Raw genomic sequence first — 20,168 nt, 5'->3', positions numbered from 1 at the left:
AGTCCTTATAACTACTTTTTCATCTGAGAGATCTGAGTTTTTGTTTTGCCTTTTTTTTTTTTTTTTTAAATTCTTATTAAAGAATTAAAGATTTTAGAGGAAGACTTTGGGCAATTTTAAATGCCAGTATTTATAACTCAATTTAAAGTTTAGTAAGGCAAATCACAGCAATAAGGACTGCTTAGCTTGTGTTACTTGCTAATTGCAATAAAAATATGTACACGTAATCTCCAGCTGTTTTATGAATGCACTGAGTTCTTTGTTGGGGAAGAATTGTGTGGGTTCATAACACTAGAATTAAATAATTATGTCATTAAATAAATACAGTTGTTCACAGTATTTGATAAGCTGTAGACAGAGTTCCAACTCAGACGAAAAACAGGCCTTCAGGCCAGCTGTTTATCACCAGTGTAAATGAGCGAACCTCATTGAATGGGTCATGCGAGCAGGAACAAACTGGGCAAGTGGAGAGGGAGCTGTAGAGGCCACTTCCGGCTCAGTACTATGACCCAGCGGGGGTTGTGGCAAATAGTTTCATCCCTGGTGGAGACACATTTTGAATTCTAGTTCAGCTAAAACTCGTCTGAGCTGTGATCCAGGAGCCTCTACCTACCATGGAAACAAGATATTGTTGGTCTAGTGATTTCGTAGCTGTTTTACTACTTTGGGAAGCCCCAGTTCTGAAGCATACATGTTTTCAAGGAGCTTGAAGTTGGAAAAGAAACTCCTGTGAGTAATGCCTGGTGAATTACCCGCTTTCTTTTCTGCATTTCCTGAGTTCTAAAAATAATATTTTGTGTGTGGTTAGCCCCAGTGATTTTGATATCTGGACTCTCTCAACCATGTGCCATATTTAATGCTTCTTTGTGAAATGGACACGGTGAGGTTAAAAGAATAGTGTCTTTTGAAAATGCTTTGGATACCGCCTAGGTGATGACTGAGCTTTGGCAGGGGCTGCCCAATCAAGAAATCTGCTGCAGTGCCTTATTTAAGAGCAGTATAATGGAGTGAGGAATTAGGATTTAATGCAAGGGAACCGTGCAATGTGGGTGGGTCATGCAGATGGATTTTGGTAGGGAGATGAAAAAGGTTTCTGCAGTCACAAACACTAAAATTGCAGTGGTGGTACTTGACTGTTAGCAGGCAGGAAAGATGTTAAATCTGATCTAAATCAGTGCTCATTTTTTACCCAGATGAAAATGACTACTTATGAAAGGTTAGAGGATTTATGGGGGTGTCAAAACATATGGCAGATGGGCTGGATTAGGACTCATGAGTATAGTAATCCAAATCCTTTCTGCCAAGCATTACAGAGGATCTCTTCCTGCTGCTGAGCTACACTAAATGTACCCAGTCAGAGGAGCACAGGCTGTCAGGAGGCTCAGAGGAAGAGTTGCTGGTGAAAGTGCCTGTCTGAGCAGAGTTCATTTTGAAAACACTTTCTTTTCAGGCAAAAGTCTACTGGGCAACTGATTATATTATTTAATTTTAATAAATTGCTGTAACCAGGTTGTTTGGTTTGTTTTGTTTGTTTTGTTTTGTTTTTTTTTTTCCCCCTTTGGTTTGCTATACAAAGCCTGGAAGAAAGTAAAGCCAAAATGTGACTTAAACCTTTCTAATTATCTCTGACTATATTAGTACAGAGGGATAAAAGCTGTGGAAAAGTCACGAATGTTGAGAGAAGAACAAAGGGAAATTAGTTTGTCATTTCCCTTTTGAGCCAGTGCTATGTGTGATTTTTTTTTTTTAAAAAAAGGAAAGAAAACAAGACATCCTATGTTAAATTTTTGTGACAGAATTTTAAGTGTTAGGGACAGTTTTGTCGTGGTTTTAGACTAAGTTCAGAGGATGTCCTCTGAAATCTGAAAATTCACAATGGCATGTCAGTGTTACACAGGTTATTGGTAGCTGTAGTTAACATGTAGTTAATTTCAAAAAGATGTAAAGCTACTGGCTTTTGAGAAGGTCCATGTCCAAAACAGTTTCTGAGAAGGATGCAAACCATTTGTGGTCAGCAAGATGATATTTGCACTCCACTCCTGTACTCAATTAATTAAACTAAAGAATCCACCAGAGCTCCTTCTCTAGTTAACTAGTACGGTATGATAAATTGATATGCTGGTGTGGAAAACCACCCACTCGAGTATCTCTGAGCTCCATGAGTGAATGCTTAGATATTTTATTTGACACTGTGGTAAAATGTTTTTTTTGTTTGTTTGTTTGTTTGTTTTTTTAAAAAAGCTAAAGCATCAAACACAATACTGTATATAGATAGATAAGCTGTGTTCTTTATAGAACCAAGGAGTGTGAGGGTCTGGACCTTACAGATCTTAAATTTAAGCTTAAAAGGAAGACTGCATATAGTTACTCAAGCAGTGAGGATGGATTAGCTCTGATGTACAGATTGTTTGCATTTTTAGGGCTAGGAGCAAGAGGTGAGCTTTTAATTGTTACTGTTTTATGATGTATGAAGAAGATCTGGATGTTTTTAACAGGTTTTGCTATTATTCATGAGGAGTGGCATATCTGCTCTAGCATGGTATTGTCAAAGAACTTTGTAATGTGAACTTTCTCAGCATTTAATTGAAAAGTACAGTGGTTAGATCTTTAGAAAAGGGAGATTTTCTTCCAGTTGTTAGGTAAGTATTAAAAAAATAACAAAGCAGTCTAAGCAATCCATGAGAACTCACTTCTCATCTGTTAATCAAGTTTCACTTGCTTAGTATTTGGGATGTCTTAATCTTTTGAGTGGTATATAGCCTTTCAGCCAACATCTGCTCTGAATTTCTAAATAAAACAAACAAACAAAAACCCCCATCTTCTACTTCCTAGCCTCTTTCTGTCTAAGCAGTGTCCTCGTAGAAGGGTGTATAAAAAGAGCAAAAGGGGTCACATTTAACATTTGAGAGTTGTTTATATGCATGTTTGAAGGAAATGAGTTTGAAAATAGTTGAGCCAGAGGGGTGGGCAGAAAAGTTTTCATGTAGCAAAATATGACAGGAGTGAAAGAACAAGTTGAACCAGGAACGAAAGGTTTTACTATGAGATCATACATGCAAATCCATGAAATCTGAATAATCTTTTTATTCCAAATATAACTTAGTTGGAAGTTTCGGTGATTACCAGTTTACACAGCTTTATAACATTAAAAGCATTTAAACAGTCCTGACAGGCAGGGATGAAACTATATCTGAGATGAGCTGTGAAATATTACCAAGTTTACAAATAAACGTAGGTTGTTGCAGTAGGCTTTCCAGGGAATATATTCATCATAAAGTGTAGATGTGGGTTTTGATTGATTTATTACCAAAAAAATTGTTGGTTTTACAGGATATGGAAATATTCAAAAGCTAATAAATCAAACAGGAATTAATATAGCAAATGAAATATGTGGACTCAGGCGCTGCTTCATGTAAAAAAAAAGTGCAAGCATTTTTTAGGTGCTTATGATACGAGTATGTAAATATTCTCATTATAAATTTGTTTGTCCCTACGAATGCCTCCATTAAATTCTTCCATATTTCCTCAAAATGGAATGAATTAATCTAACTGCCATTAAATCTTTTAAACTTCACAAGGAGATACTCTATAGAAATGTGAAAAGGAATAAATTTCTTCATGAGATAAGCAGGTAAGTTATGGCTAGACCACGTCTTGTTACTGGAACATCAGTAACCTGGTGGTAGAAATCTATTAATAATTGACCTAAAATGGAGCAGCACAATTATCTGTATTTCATGATATCAAGGGAAGTCCCCCCACAAAGGAGAAAAATGAGCTGTTTGAAAGAAATAAGATAAAACATTCCAGTGTGAGGTTCTGCTTCTGAATAACTGAGGAATCATTGAATAACCATCCCAGGCATGTGTAGTGAGAGATGGAAAAAACAGACCTAATGAAAAATGATTGACAAATAATTCTTTGTAATAATGGGGGGAAATATTATCAGTGCTTACACTGTGTCTGAAGCCATTTGGCAAATAGTTTTTCTTCTCTTACAAAAGGCATCAGAGAAATTGAAACTTAAAAATACACATATTTTAGCTTTTACTGATTCTACTGCAAAGAGAGAGTAATCCAAACCAGCTTTCATTTAGGGTGCCTGTGTAATTGAGAGCAGAACTTAAGCTTATTAGTCCTACAAATAGGTGAGAGAATCTTACTTCCCGATTCTCATTTAGGCAGAAGTGTTATATTTCTGCAAGCATTTGAATAAGTAAGTGCTTTCGGATGCAGCGGGGGACACCCAACAAGCAGCTCCAGCTGGCAAATGTTGAGTTATTCCATAAATAAGTGGAGGTTCTTCAAGTTGCTAGCATGATGACACGGGTAGGGGGAGGCAGCTGCATGCTTCACATAATATTGTTTAGATGGTTATGAAGATGTGAAAGGTTTTAAACATGGTGTGTTTGAAAAAAAACCATGTTGTTCGGCTGTAAGATACAAAATGAAGTGGGGCTTTCAGTAGTAGGCAGATCTGAAGCCTCCAAATGATCACTGAGGTTAATAGGAGCTGGAAGACCTAAACATGGAATCTGTGTCTGTTTTGCTCTCTTGCCTTCTTGGAAAGTTTATTTAGTTGTCAGGTGAAATACCTTAGGAGAGAGACTTTCATTAGGGAAAATGGAACTGGAACATTCTTTAAACTTTAAATCTAGTTAAGGCAAACTGGTGTTTTGGTCACAGCCAGGAGCAAAGAAAGGATTTGGGAGGTTATGTAAAATTTCATAAATTCCTCTTAAAATAAATAGTTTTCAAACGGTTACACAACTAAATCTTAAGCAAGGACTGACAGCTCTCACCTCTCTAATACTCTGATACAGGCTTGATACAGCTTAAACGAAAGAGCCTGTTCTTTAGTCTGTGGTCAACAGCATACCCCAGCATTTTGTGATCCAAATGTCAGAGACCAAAGATCTATAGTGCTTGTTTTCATTACCAAAAAAAAGTTGTATCGGATATTTCTTGGTTCCTTTTGTTTGTAATTTATAGAATTAAACAGCTGGTGTTGATTTATGCTGCTGATGATTTTTTTTTTTTTTTTTCAGAAAAAGAATTTGACCCTCTTCTTCAGCATTGGTTTATTGACCTCCTGGGGGACTACACTGCTGGGTGTCCGCTTATACTGGATGGGCAACAAGCCCCCAAGTTTTTCCAATTCTGACAATCCAGCAGCTGACTCAGACAGTTTGCTCACACGTATGCTGACCTTCTTTTACCTGCCAACCAAGAACATCTGGCTGTTGCTGTGTCCAGATACCCTCAGCTTTGACTGGTCTATGGATGCTGTGCCTCTTCTGAAAGCAGTCAGCGACTGGAGGAATCTACACACTGTGGCCTTCTATGCTGGACTCCTCCTCCTTGCCTACTTTAGCTTGAAGGGCTCCAGCAATGAGAGAGAATGCAATGGGAAAACTGTAATGAATGGCAAGCAGAACACTAATGGGCATAGCTACCACTCGGAGATGGAATACAAGACACTGGAGGTGAAGTCAAGCTTTGTATCAAAAGAAGAGAATGGTATAAAAAAGCATGAAATGCAGAAACCGCAACTTCCTTCAACCGAGAACATTGTCATTCTGTCTTTGTCTTTGTTAATAGTGCCCTTTGTTCCTGCCACAAACCTATTTTTCTATGTTGGCTTTGTAATAGCAGAGCGTGTGCTGTATGTTCCTAGTATGGGCTTCTGCCTGCTGGTTACAGTAGGTGTCAGGGCCCTTTATGTCAAAGCCCAGAAGCGCTTTCTGAAGAACTTGGTTCTTTGTTCCACTGCTGCATTAATTGTTTTCTATGGACTCAAGACTGTTGTCAGGAATGGGGACTGGCAGAATGAGGAGATGCTGTATAGGTCAGGGATAAAAGTAAACCCTGCTAAAGGTAATTTTTGCTCTTTATGGTGAATGCTTTATTTATTCCTGTCTTTGCCTTTGAATTGTCTGATTTTATTAGCTATATCTAGAGAAGATACTTTAGGAAGTGTCCTTTTAAATTGCAGTAGAATGTACATTAGTAAAAAATGAGGAAAAGCAGAAATGTGTTTTGATTAGGTGTTACAGGTTTGGCATTAACATGGAGAAAATGAGACCCTAAGGTAAGAGGATACTTTCTTCTTCATTGATCTTAGTTCTGTATTTTGGAATTAAAAATGCGTTATTAGTATTACAGACCCCACCCTGGTAATTTTCCATTTGGAATCTGGTATCTGTCATGCTAATGAAGGTTTTTCATGTGTTCACTGTATGTTCTGTTCTCTATGAAATAGAAAAGGACAGCATCAGGGAGCTGCTGGTTTTTTATTTCATCTGATGCAAATAACGTCAATACTACATAATAAAAATAAGGAAATGAGGTCATATTATTCAGCCTAGGAAATTACTGTAGTTCCTTCTGCATACAAGTACTGTAAAGAGTTATTGTCAAGTACTTATACTTTCCTGTTAATGTATAAATGTCAGATATTCGTAACATTACCCAGCTACTGCTCTCAAAGGTTGTATCTATGCTGTAATGAAACGTGACTACAGCTAGTGTAAGCACATCCAAACAGGCAGTAAACTGGCTAGTTTAGGGATCAGTAACAATGTTTAGCTGTGGGTCTGTGGTTTCAGGAGATCCAGCTGGGATCCTGAACTCCATGCTGCCTGGCTGTACTGGTCTTGGCACATGAGCAAGTTTATATGAGAACGGTCAAAATACCACCTGTGAGTGCAATGTAGGCATCAAGTAAGCCTTTGTTATTCACAATTCATCAGAAGTGAGAAAGGATCACTTGATTGCTTTGCCTGTCTGTGGAAGAAAAATTTGACAGCACTTGAACATACTGCACTTGAGTTTTTCTAGTTCTCTGCTCAGAAGCCCATTATATGATGCAAAGTCACCTGCTGACAGAGGTGTGCTTTTTGGTTAGACAGTTATATCATGCCATAGTCTAAAAGCTGTGATAGAGAGGCAAATGCAGGTGTTACTGTGAGCTGATAGAGAGCAAAAAAGTAGATTTGGCAGATAAGATGCCTTGCAAAGCAGCATTATAGTAGCTTGTCAATTGTCAGTCTGATTTTGTAACTCTTCTTCATATAATTTGCCTTAGGTAAAATTATTAAACCTGTTGCTGCAGTCAGTGACTTTCTGTTAACTGAACAAGCACATCCCATTTCTTTTACTTTTTTTCAAAACTAGTGCAGGAGGGCAAGAAATGAAGTAACTGAATAGTGAGACAGCACACCAGAGTGATTATATGATGCTGTGAGACTTAGCGGTTTAGTGGCAATGTAAAGCTTGGATTAAAACGTTGACATTCCTTGGAAAGAAAAGAGTGTGTTTGCACTTGCTTAAGTAGTTAATGTCTGTTCCATTTTTGTCCTTGGTGGAGATCCCCAGATATCCCAGACTGTATTAATAGTTGTCTGCTTGCTTTGAGCCAGTTTTGTGATTAAAAAAAAATAATTCTAGTTTTTGTCCAATAGTAGGATTGGCTGCGGTGTTGTCTGGAAATTAGACTACTGGGTGTTATGCTCCCAGGATGCAAGGCAAGCTATTTTCATCATACACATCTCCATATGCACAGATTTATTTATACATGATTGTCTGTTTTCTTGCCTTATAAGCTGACATTACGTCTCTTGTAAGATATGCAAAAGCAAAACCAGCATGTCAGTGTGGTGATATAGACATGACTGAGCTGACTGTAAATCTCCTTAAAATATCCTGTTAAAGTACCTCTGAATATTTACTAGCCCACACACATTGTAACAAGGCTGGGTATCAGAAGCTCCCAGCTAAAGCGACCTGTCACCCAACTCTATTCATTATTGTGAATACTTCCTAGATTATCCCTGGCTTTGACTATGCTAATTTTATTTTCTGTTTCTCATACAATCAGGCAAGCCTGACTGGACTAGACTGGCTGCCAATCCTGCCAAAGCATTAGGAGATCAACAATTCAAACTACTCTTCAGTAATTAAATGAGGTTGACGTAGGAAAAACAATTTATTTTGTTTGCCTTTTTTTTTTTTTTTTATGAATGCTAGTGATAAATAGGCTATTCACACCAGCGAGACAATGGACTGCTCAGTCAAATGGTAGAGAAGTGTTTTCCTTCCTCTTAGATGCTAGGAAGAGTCTGCCACTCTTCCTTTCTGTTTTTCTCAACTTGCAGCCATTTCTCCTCATGAGTATTTTCTTACTTCTGATCATTTTTGAGTGGTGGGTTCATTTTCCCTGATGGTTCTGCTTTTTCTCTCTTCTGCAAAGAGCTTCTGAACAAGAGCTTCTGTCCTAGGCTAAAAAAACAAAGAGAGATCCCTTCAAAAGCTCCCCGTGTGGGAACCACTAAAGAAGTAGAAATCTGTGAAGACTGGCTTTGCTAAAGCAAGGAGCTGAGTGTTTTGTTCCAGATCCATCTGTATTCTGGCCTAGCTGGATGAAAGCCACTCTGTGGCTGGATGCTGTGCGACAACATTGAGCTGATGTGCTGTACTAATAAGGTCATTTGAGAGGCAAGCTATTAGCACAGGTGCATTTGTGTACTAATGTGGCTGAACTGCTCCAGAAATTGAGTGATCGTTTATAATCAGATCCTCTGCGTTGTAGTACGTGTAAGAATATAATCTCCTCTGCTGCTGTGGGACTTTAAGGCAAACTTGTTCAGTGCCTTCTCTGTCCTTAATCCTCAGTAAAGAAATGGGCGATAAGCACCTCGCCAGCACTTTCTTCTGACCCCCTCACAGGCACTTTGCAGGCAGTGCCGGCAGAGCAGTAGTGTTCTGCCTCAGGTGAGAAAGTCCCTGCCCCTGCAGGCAGCCACAGCCTTGCTGCAATTTACATTTCTCCAGGCTGTTCTTGTCAATCACTGACAATGTGGAAAAAATAGTCAAAAGCACGGTGCATGGCTCATCTCTCAAAAAAACAAAAATACAGCATGGGAGAGTCAAGTGAGTAGAAGGGAGTGATGCTGCCTCCAAGCAACCATGCACGTGCCGTCCTTCCTGGCTGCCTTGGTGTGTGGCAGGCAGCTGCCACCCTCTTGGCTGGTGGAGGCGTAATGAGGACTTGGGATGCCTTAGCAGCATCTGTTGCTGGGCTTGTTCATCTGCAGTTTTGGTTATGACTAGTATTTCAAATATGTTTAAAGTGATCTGAGCGTTGCCTCTTATAGTTTGTCAGCACTTGAGGGAAAAATAGACAAGATTGATTAATGTAGTTTATGGATCCTGAAGTGGCTATATACGCGTTTCGACATTAGGGAGCGAAAAGCGGAAGTGTTTCTCTGTGCTGCCTTCAACTTAATGAGCAGCCCAACTGATATAAAACAGCTCACATTATTTGAGTGTTCTTTTATAGTGAAGGAAGCCTCCCAAAATGCAAAAACAAACAAAAAAGTTAAAATTGGGTGGTAGCTGTCACATCTTTTCAATTAGACTGAGAATCATTCTGTAGTGATGATTACCTCGTGTTTAATATAAAATTATAATGACACACTAATTGTTCTCATTATGCCTTGTTATCTCTAGTTTCCTCTGTAGTACCAAAAGTAGGGTTCAAAAAACATAATCTCTTTCCTCCAGGCCATTTTGTACCTTGCAGTCCACATCATAATGATCTTTGATGTTCAGATCTATTTGCTGTACTGTTACAGACACTGATTAAAGAAGTGGAAAATAACAGAGAGGGTTAGACTGTTAGACTGCTGCAGAGGTATTAGTTGCTTGGTCATATTTACTGATGAAATGTTAGACTCCTGGTGTTTGCTGGGATGTTTGTATGTAACCTTTGAAGACCCTTCCTGGAAATAGTTGACCTGCTACACCAAGTGGGTGCTTAACTTTAACCATGCATTCAAGTCTTGCTGAATTTATGTATGTGGCTACTGTTTTTGCAATGGAATGTACAGCAAGAAACAGATACTAGGCTGTTTCCAAAAACAGTATTACCAGATTATTGTGGCGCTACACCCAGTCTGATGAAGCCTGTCTTGCACATGGCACTGACTTAAGTTGACCTTACAGTTTTTGTCTTCAGAACCAGTTCTGAATGTTGCTCAGATGTTTGTCCTTGTTCCATCATGTATTAGTGTTAATGAAAAGTCATACATGAACATCTTGGGCAGGTCAGTGGAACCTGAATATGTGCTTCAGTCCTTTCCATAATCAGTTCTGCAGGGAAAAAAAATTTCCTTTATTACACAAAGACAAAGTTGGGGTGAGAGGGTTGAGTTTCTTGGTTGAAATAGACTCTACTATTGAGTCAAATTGCTTAGATGTTCCTGATAGGTGATTGACACAAAGACTAAAATAAATAAAGATTCATTTCTTGCAAAATCATTCAGATCACCTGTGTTATAATATAGTCTTGAGTTAAAAATCCTGTTCTTACCATCTTACTTCTTACATCAATTACCCTGTTGTTCTCAGTGGACAGCAGTAAGACCAAGACATGGTGTTGACAGAGAAGAATACAGAAATTGTTCCATATGAATATGGAAAGCAGCTTTCCTTCTGTCTTTCCACTTTTCTTCCTACTCCCAGTTCTTATGAATCATTCAATTTTGCTTAATGTTTTCAGAAGATACCCTTAATACTGAAATATTCTTCTGGACCACAGTGTTCCTTTTCCCTTTTCTGCTTTTTTTTTATTTATTTTGCCTTTGCAACAGAGTTGTGAGCTCTTCCTGCCTCATTCTGCTATATTTGTGCCTGCAGAAGTTTTAAAGAACTTCCTTTGCTTTTTTGACATCTCTGGCATAGCATTCAGCCTTCATCAGTTTCACTCCTTGGAACTTCATGGATAATCACCTTTTTTTTTTTTTTTTTTTCTTTTTTATTTTCCCTCCCCATATCATCAGTTTAGCATAGGATTGGTAAGGACTGCTTCTTTATGCATGTGTGAATGTCAAGATATGAATATGAAGTTTGGATTGTGAAGTGTCTTAGTTGAACAACAGTGTAAGGAGTAGCTGTATGCTCATATGAGCAGTCATAAAAAAGTAGCAGTTACATTTTTGTTTCATTTATAGTTTTAATGTAATTTTATGTAGTTTACTGTTTAGTTTGCAAATACCATCTGCTAAATAAAATTAAAGAATCCTTAAAGCTGAATTTAGAATTTAGGTTATATAATCTCATCTATGCAGAATAACACTTGCCTTTTGATCTGAAGTGCCAAAAATGTACTGGTTTTAATATTTTTTAGAACACCAAATTAATTTTGTTATCTATGTTGAATAGTTTGAAGTGTTAATTTCCTCTTTATTTTACCATTACTAATGCAGCAAGCAAATGTATTTAGTATATGTACTGTTTTAAGTGTTAGTGTAGGAGAAAATAGTCATATGAGGTAGTTTTGTTCCACTTACATAAATTTGTTATTGTTAAAAAGGCACCCAAATTTGTTCTCACCAAAGAGTTGCTCCTCTGATTAAAAAAAGAAAAAATCCATGCCTGTCATTGTAGAGATTGTATGCTCTAGTTCTGTTCACTTGAGTGGAAGTAAATACTAGAAGCTGTTTCCATCTGATTTGACAGCTGGCTGCTCTTATCCTTATCTACTCTTAGAAAATGATTTCTTGCTAACAGTAGCAGTCAGTAGGAGATCCCTTCTTAAGCAGACAATGAAAATACCAACTAATAGTGCAGTGAGAAAAAGCAGTTGCAATACCTTGTATACACGAGGTAAAGAAGCCATATTCCCCTCAGACAAAAAGGATGCAATAAACCAGTATTTTCCATGATTATTAATATTTTTGTATCACTAGTGATGACTGGAGATAAAAGTAGAAGAAATATTGTAAGGTATGGCATTCTTCAAATATGCTTATTGTTAATAGCTTACATTATGCATACAAGAAGCTGGGTTCTCTTGTAATACTTTTAGAACATTTAGATAGCTGTTGCTCTTGCACACGTCTTGTTGTTCACCACACTTTTTCTATGCCTCTTAAATAGAGTAGTGTGTATTTTAACAAACACCACATTGAGCATTTAAAAATACTTTGAGCATTTGGGGTTGTATTTCAGTGTTTTGGTGCACATGTTCTTTTTATATGCAACTTGGTAGTAAAATTCCAACTCATCTTTGGGCCAATAGCCCAAAATATCACTCTGCACAGTAATTATTTCCTGCTCCTTTGGTTCATTTAACTTCAATAATAATAAAATCACTCTAAAAGTGGTAACGGTCTTACTCAAATAACATTGCAGTGAATGGAAGATGCTGTTTTTGAGAAACAAGGCTTAAGAGAGAAAGTAATTTCAGTGCTGAGATTACCATAAACCAGCAGACTTTAAAAGTCTAAAACCTGCTAATAATTATGCATAAAAGTTTTGCATGTTATCACTGTTCAGAAATACCAGAGATATGAGCATAGCATCTGGAATTAGGTATTCATGAGTTTGTTCTAATTTGCTAATGAGCTCTTCTTTAGCCTTTGACACTTTAATCTCAGTTTTTCCCATTAGATGTTGGATCATTTTTAAAGTATTTTGATGATTCATTATTGTATTAAATTTATTTTATGTCATTTATGACAGTATATCACCCCTACAAAGCTAGCTGCTAAGTAAATATCAGGATACAGTCATTATGGTGATTCTTGGCATACTTTTTAGTCAACTTTTTTAGAAGTAATTGTCAGAGAAACATAACATCAAGTAATCATCAATTTTCCCAACACCTTCACCAGAATTTTCTGGTATTTAATCTTTTGACTAAATGTTGCATGGATATTTTCCTTGAATATTATTATTTCTTTCAGTGTTAGTCAGAAACTCAAGTTTGGCTATTTTTTTAAAGAAGAAATTGGTGTAAAGGTAGTATACCTTGTGTCAGTGCTGTAAAATGTTTCCAACCATCAGTAATAACCCTTATAACAGCTACTGTATGGGGAAATGCACCTGATAATGAAATTATCTTTTATAAGTAAAAAATTCAAAGGTTATAATTAAATATTTAAAAATATGATTAGGAATATATAAATTTATATGGCTATATAAGTCTGTTATTGTTAAATTATGTAGGATATACCGTGATAAATTTTATGTCTTTTTTAATTAAAAAAATGGCAGAATTTGAAGGATAAATGTACAGGATGCTTCAGAGTTCTTGAAATAAATAGGAAATACTTTTTCTATCTGCCACTCATAATAGCTTTAAAAGAGAAAGCTCAACTAGTAAGTGAACCGCATAGAACTGTTTAAAAAATAAATAAAAATACTACTCTGAAAATAGTGTAGGGCCTTCTAAATGGGTGGTACTGCTGCCCTGGATGATTAGAAAGTCTAGAAGGAATGGCCATTAGTAAGTTGTTTGGGAAACAGCCATAGTTATCTAGAGCATCTGAGCATCCCACAGGCAGCCTAGCATCTGCAAAACAGTCTGGTTATGCTAAATATGTTGGAGAGCTGAAAGGAACTGGTTTACACTTCAGTTCAAAGTCTGAATTTATTCTCCAGTGACAGTGCGCTCTCAGTTCTTCAGTAGTGCTGTAATTTCCTCTCAAACCCATCATTGCGGGATATGTGCTTCACCTGCAGCAGGATACCAGAATGCCCAATATTCTTCTTTTATATATATAGAGGACTGGAAACAAGGATACTAATTTTTTTTTTTTTTCCTTGAATGTAGTCCAACAGAATCTCTAATCTGTGAATCCTAAATAGCAGTGGGATAGGAAGAGAATCTGTTATTAACTACTAGCTAGACTTTCTCCCTCTTTGCATATACTAAGAATTTAAAGAAATAAACAATTTTGAGACATGAACTGTACTCTGTTTTGAGACATGGACTCATCAGACTGTTATTTCTTCTGCACCTTCCCTGAGGTGCTCTGCAAAATCATTCAACAAACTCATCTGTGCTAAAAACTACAGTGCAAAAAAAACCCCCACCCCGGTCAAGGAGGGATTTTTTTTGGCTTTTTTTTTTTTTTTTTTAGCATATCAAGTGAAATGGATTAAGTTTGGTATTTTCTTTGCCAGAAAATGATAGATTTTATTGTCCAGTGTGATTAAAAGTCAGATCTTAGACCATATTTGTGTGTTCTATGGAACTAGTCTGGTTTTTTCCAAGGGAAAGCTGAGCATGTTTGTTTAAATGCATTAGATAGTTATCCAATTGTTTCATTATTTTAGCTTTTTTTCAAAATATGTCAACTATGAAAAATTTTTCTTTACACAGTGATTTTCACCATAGATTACATGTCTTCATTTTCCTGTCTGTAATGGATTTCATACCAGTACACACTGAGGTTCCATTACATAAATCTGGTAGAGAAACTAACCTTTAATGTGGACAGGACAGTAATTTACACACATGCCTCTGTACCTCTTCTGGCAGTGTAAAATCCCAGTGTACATAGATAAATACAAGTATTTTATTAAGATTTCCAATACTCTTCCTTTGTAACAGGGAGTTTATTAACACTTAAGCTTGGACTGTCATCATTGCCAGCCCTCACGTGTGCAAAAACTAGATGATGGCTGATGCAGTTACAGTATGCACAAAAGGCTTGCGTATAGTTTTGTTTCAGATTACAGAAAAGATACACAAAATAGAGGGACTGAGTGCTCAGTGTAATTTCCTTCTCTTTGCTTGGATGCTCTAGCACAGTGAATGTTTCTGTCAGTTCATAAAACACAGAAGATATTTGGAATATGGACTATTAAAGATGCTAGGTAATAATTGTAGTGTCTTTAATTTGTTTCACTACTGGCAAAAAATGAAGGAGGTCATTTTATGACCCACCTTCCTCCCTGACATCTATATTTCCATAACAGCATGGATATGTTTTGACTGGCAAACCTTCATAGGCTCTGTCTTGCCTTATTAAGTGATGTAAAACAAACCAAACAAAACCATACAACTTGAAGTGTCATGAAAAGCCTGCTTACTGGATACGCACTAATTTGCCTTTTCCAAGTCTGACATTGGAAAGTCTGACTTTGACTTTTGAGGACTCTGACCATTCTTTTGGTTTGACAAACCACAGTGCTGATTCCCCCCCTGCCTCACCCTGCCGTGGCTCCTCTGGCACATTTCCAGGACACTGTCCTCTCTGTTCCTCTTTCCTGAAAAGGAGCCAACATGATCCATATACTTTTAGCTTCAAGTACCAGGGCTGTCATTTCAGTCAGTTAAGTGCACCCTTACATTTCTGCAGGAGACTGGCTTACAATTCATCTCTTGGGACATAAGTGATAATTTTGAAATGTATCATAGGTGATTTTTTTTAGAATCATGCCCACTGTTTAAAAAGTTATGTAATTTGACAGATTTAGTACATGGTCACCTCCTTGCCTCAGTTAGTTTGGTGCTCTGAAATGTTTCTCAGGGTTAATCCTGAGGTGTCTGGGGTGCCGAGAGTTCTCCTCCTCTTCCACTTGTATTTTTCTGCTCCTTTGGCCTCTCTCTTTCTTGCATTATTAAAGCCTATCACCTTCACAAAATACAATTCCTTATATTATGAGAGTTTTGGGTCAGCACTGTTCACTGCTTTGTTCTTGGCCCTTATGAAGTTTCATGATATGGAACTTTATGGCAATAATGGTTTATGGTGTTCACACACTTGCAGTACATGAATAGCTAACAAAGCTGTGCGAGCAAAGGTGTGATTGGGCTCTGCTGTGAACAGAACAGTGACTAGATTTTAAAGGTACCTTTATCTGAACTTTTCTCCTTTTCTTTTCTAACCTGGATCAGTTTATTTGACTGATTCATACCACAGCCTTCCCAAAAATCATTTTAGCATGAGGGACAGGGTGGCAGAACTGAATGGCCTGGAAGATTGTAGGTGCAGGAATTCCTTAGAATGGTAATTCTACCAGAGCTCTTGTATCATGAAGCACTGCCCTGAAGTAACATCCAGCAGTTATCTCCTTTGACAGTGGGATTTCCGTTGACATAAAGTATAATCTGTTTATCAGTCTTTCGTTATTGCCTTTCTGTCAGATGAAAAGCTATTTCCTGATGTGTTGGGGTGTGCCAGCACAGCTCAGAAGGTAGAAGAGCTGTATTGTCAACAAGTCTGTGATCTTGTAGTAGTTTTAGCTTAATTAGAACATCTTTGTCAGAGTTGTAACAATAAGCAAAAGATTGGGAAATAGGAGGACATATCCAGAGCAATGTGTGTGTTGGTTAGCATTGTGTTTATTTGTTTATTTATTAAGAACAAAGTTGCAGTGAGGTTGTGATTTCTGGTTTGAATGTTTTTTTAGAGGTACTGCAGTATGAGCACTGGCTTTATGGGCTGAATCTGGTTAACAGGACAGTTTTTTTCCAGAGTATTGTCTTTCTCTTGTGGGATAAGTGGGAGGACTGTCGATGTAGCACACTGGCTGCACTGAAGCAGCTCCTGGGAGATGTGAGATGGCACCTCCATCTGAGAGATGAGTGGTTGGGAAGCATGTTTCTTCCTCAACTTGTTTGTTAACTAATACTGAATGAGGGCTATGCTGTTAAGAGTTTCTATAATGTTACTCAGAAAATATTTTACATTGTTGATACATAACTAAAACCAGTAAGGCAGTGTTATTTGATCCTGTGGCACCTCAAGCAAAGGCACTGGCGAGAATTTTTTCATACGGTAGTCTGTCACATGTAGTGAATCAAGGAGTCTAAGAGAAGTGGGAGTCTGTGAGTATATCTATAATTTTTCTTTGATGGCTGTCTTTATTCTGGGTGCTTGATAAAGACTCTATTAATGTGATATTTACTATTGAGCCAGATTGCGGAGCCCTCACACACTTGAGATTAGGTTTATTAATGTAATTGGATTATGTGGTGGTTTAGCCCCTGCCGGGGTCTGAGACCACGCGGCCGCTGCCCCTCCCCCACAAAGGGAGTGAAATACAAAGCCCCAAGACTGAAATAAGGAAAGGTTTAATACAACAATGCAATAGCAACACAACCAACAACAACAATAACAATAACAGTAATAGTGATAGCAATGAACAGAGCAAAATATCTACCAAATACAGCAGTGAGAAGCACGATGTACAAAACCACGAGTGCACCGCGCTCCCGTGCCAGGAAAAATGTGACCTGCCAGGATGTGACGTTTGCATGGTATCTAAATAACCCGGCTAGAGCTCCCCCCCCACTGCTGGGGAAACTTAACCCTATCCTGGTTAAACCAGGACAGATTACCAAAATCTGCCTATGTCCTAGGCAGAATAAGGAGTGCATACTCTAGACTAAACAGAGTAAATGGTAAAGCCTAAGGACACTTTAGCAGCTGCTCAGTCTCATCTCTCAGGTTCATTGAGCTGACAGCCACTGTGCTATCCTTTGAGGAGGAAAAGTTAATTTTCTGTAACATAGCAAGTGGAGCAGGTATATCAGGCAGTGATCCTGAGCATAGTAGAGAGTGTCATGCATTCATACCCATTTGCATCAGGGTTTCAAAACTAAGAAACAAAACTGGAGCACTGCCTGCCAAAAGTCAGTTGGTTCAGTGCCCATGCTGACATGGTGTTGGATAGCTTTCAGAGCTCTGCATAGTTTTCAATTACGTTTTGCCTTCACCTGCTGTCATTCCAAAAGCCCTGGAATTGATCAAGAAATGAAGTGTTGAACAAACGATATAAATAACATTCTTAATAAAAAGAAGAATAATATATAAAAGTTAGGAGGTGGTAAATCTCAAATACAGTCTGTCTCAACATTTCCACATACCCACTGATACAAAAAAAAAAAAAAATCCATGTATAAAGTAGATTAAGCTCATAAATTATGGGTATATAGAAACCATTTGTCCCTTTAGGAAACAAGAAACAGGGTACTTTTGCTCGAGTCAGCAAAATGAGGCAACTTGATCAAAATGTGTCTATTAACAAGTGAAGTTTTTAGAGGAAAATCATTGCAAATGATATGAATGAATTTGTGACATATTTTAAAACAAACATTATGGCTTTGGAATTATAGGAAAAATAGAAATACCTTTTACAAACCATAATGCAGAAGTTAGGCAAAACCTGTTCCACCTTCAAAGTAGTAACCTTTAGCATTTAGATGAACTTTTCTGTTTTCAAACCACCTAACAAACATTATCTGATTGATGTTCTGAGTATCTTTGTGAGAGATAGTGGGTCTGTATTATAGAAAAACTGTTTAAAACTTTGGTCTCTCTTCATTGCCTCTTTTTGAGTGTGCAACTGAGCTGTCAGAATTTTTACTGGGGAACCTATCATGCCTCCTTTCATGACACTCTTCTGCCTCTAGAACAAAGTGATTGCCTGATGAAATGTGAATGCTAAAGACTGGAGCACCACTCTATCAAGTAGTACCCTTAAAAGGAAAAAGCCATAAGCTGCTGCTGAATCTAACCTTTTGACAATGAGGAAAAGCTGTTGTTCTTTATAGCTATGGCTATAACCTTTCAAATGTGAATGACATAACTAGTGCTGTGCTCTTTCTTCATGTATTACCCAACAAAATTAATTTGGAATATTTGGATATTGGAAACTTGTTGACTTCTGTTGCAAATCTCAGCCTTTTTTTTTTTTTTTTTTCCAGTAGGATGAATTTTCCATTTACAAACATTGGTCTTAATGTTTCAACTTATTTTTCATGAAGTAGATCACGCTCAGAAGTCCTCAAAAGACTCAAAGGAATGTCAAATTTTACAGCTTTTTTAAAAATTTATTTTATCCAAATGCAAGCTTTGCTTACTCCCAAATGTGTTTTAGGAAGGATGGCCCTTTAACAGAAGTTAAGAACATAAGAACACTATAAGTGACTTAGTTTTCTTGGCCCTCATTTGTGACAATACTAATTATATGGTGAAAGGTTCCTTACATCTCTTCTGTATTGCAAGAATGCTTCATCTTCTTTCTTTACTTCATTCCTCCAGAGGTGATCATGCATTTATGTCCCATTAGTGTCTAGCTGAATTGTTATAGTAGGCACTATGCAAACCCACAGTGAGATACAATCCTTGGCAGAAAAAACTTGCAATTAATGGATGGGTAACAAATGTCAACAATACAAATTAAAAGGCATCAGGAGGTGAAACCTTCTGAACAACAGATCTGAACAACAGACCAGCAACAGAGCTGGGAACAGAATATACCTCTTTTAATTCCCAGTTCAACACCTTAATTTCAGCAGGAGGGAGCTGAATCTAATGACAGGTATGTATCTGTTTTAAAGGTATAAACTTGAGAACATAATAAATTTTTTTTTTTCTGTGCAAACCATATACAACATTAAGTGTGTTTTTACTGCAGCATCCTTTGCTGGCAGCAATGTTTCACCAAATTCTCTAATTTTTGAATAGTCTGTAACCTTAACAGTGGTCCAGTGCTCTCTGCAGGGCAACATGGCTTTCAGCTGTTAATGTGGAGCTTCAGATAGGTGGTAAAAACAATTTGATTCATAGAATATCTGATCTAGAAATATTCAGTGTCAGTGCTAAGAATGAATAGAAAAACATACTTAGTGAAAGTTCCAAGAATATTCAATGTTCTGTTTGCTCCCCTTTACCGTAGAGCTGAGGGATTCACAACATGCTACTGCACTTGACTGCCTACATTGTGGTGATATTGCTACAGGGTGAGGTGGCAATATGAATGCTTGTAATTCATGACTTTCACACCAATAGCTGTAGTGATTTATAGTGCAAAATGAAAAAGTGTTAAGAACAGATGGTAAAAAGGAAAAAAAAAAGAGCTCTAAACTCGAAACCTGGGTTGTCATGCTCCAGGAATTAAGTCCACATAAAAGTTAATAGGAAAAGAGAAAAGGTTATTTCACTTTGGTTTTGGTTTTATTTTATGCTCCAAACTTTTAGAAGTTAATTTAGTGTTCATCAAACCTTTTATGGTGACAGTGCCATATAAACTGACACTCTGTAATACACACGGTGTAGTCAAGGCCAAAGGCATCTTCCCCATTATATTTTTGTCACTTTACCAGAAGCATCACCTGGAAAGTAGTAAAAATTCATAGTTTTCCATAAAGTTATTTTAGTTCTTTCAGATTTGACTCCAGTACACTGGTAACTACCTAAGTAACTAATGTCAGGAAAAAGACCCACTGAAAATAAGTTATACTGTGATTAAATTCTTGGAAAACCTCACATGTCAAAGTGGGAAGTGTAATTAGTACCCTTTCCTCCTTGTAATGTTTTATAATTTTGTCATATTGTTGTAACTGGTTTTCCTGTGATTTTCTTAAG

The 20,168-nt window shown here is 37.4% G+C and overlaps 1 protein-coding gene across 4 annotated transcripts in view; it reads left to right on the top strand.

Moving 5' to 3' along the window:
- Window positions 1-20,168, top strand: part of TMTC2 (transmembrane O-mannosyltransferase targeting cadherins 2) — a 275,962-nt gene that overhangs the window by 155,646 nt on the left and 100,148 nt on the right. For all 4 annotated transcript variants that reach the window (XM_074827115.1, XM_074827118.1, XM_074827116.1 and 1 more), the window contains one exon: window positions 5,049-5,877. In XM_074827115.1, coding sequence (XP_074683216.1) covers window positions 5,049-5,877 — 829 coding nt within the window. The remainder of the gene's footprint in view (window positions 1-5,048; window positions 5,878-20,168) is intronic.

This window comes from Strix aluco, chromosome 5, assembly GCF_031877795.1.
Source record: "Strix aluco isolate bStrAlu1 chromosome 5, bStrAlu1.hap1, whole genome shotgun sequence".
NCBI lineage: Eukaryota > Metazoa > Chordata > Aves > Strigiformes > Strigidae > Strix > Strix aluco.
This window is presented reverse-complemented; position numbering and strand designations above follow the sequence as displayed.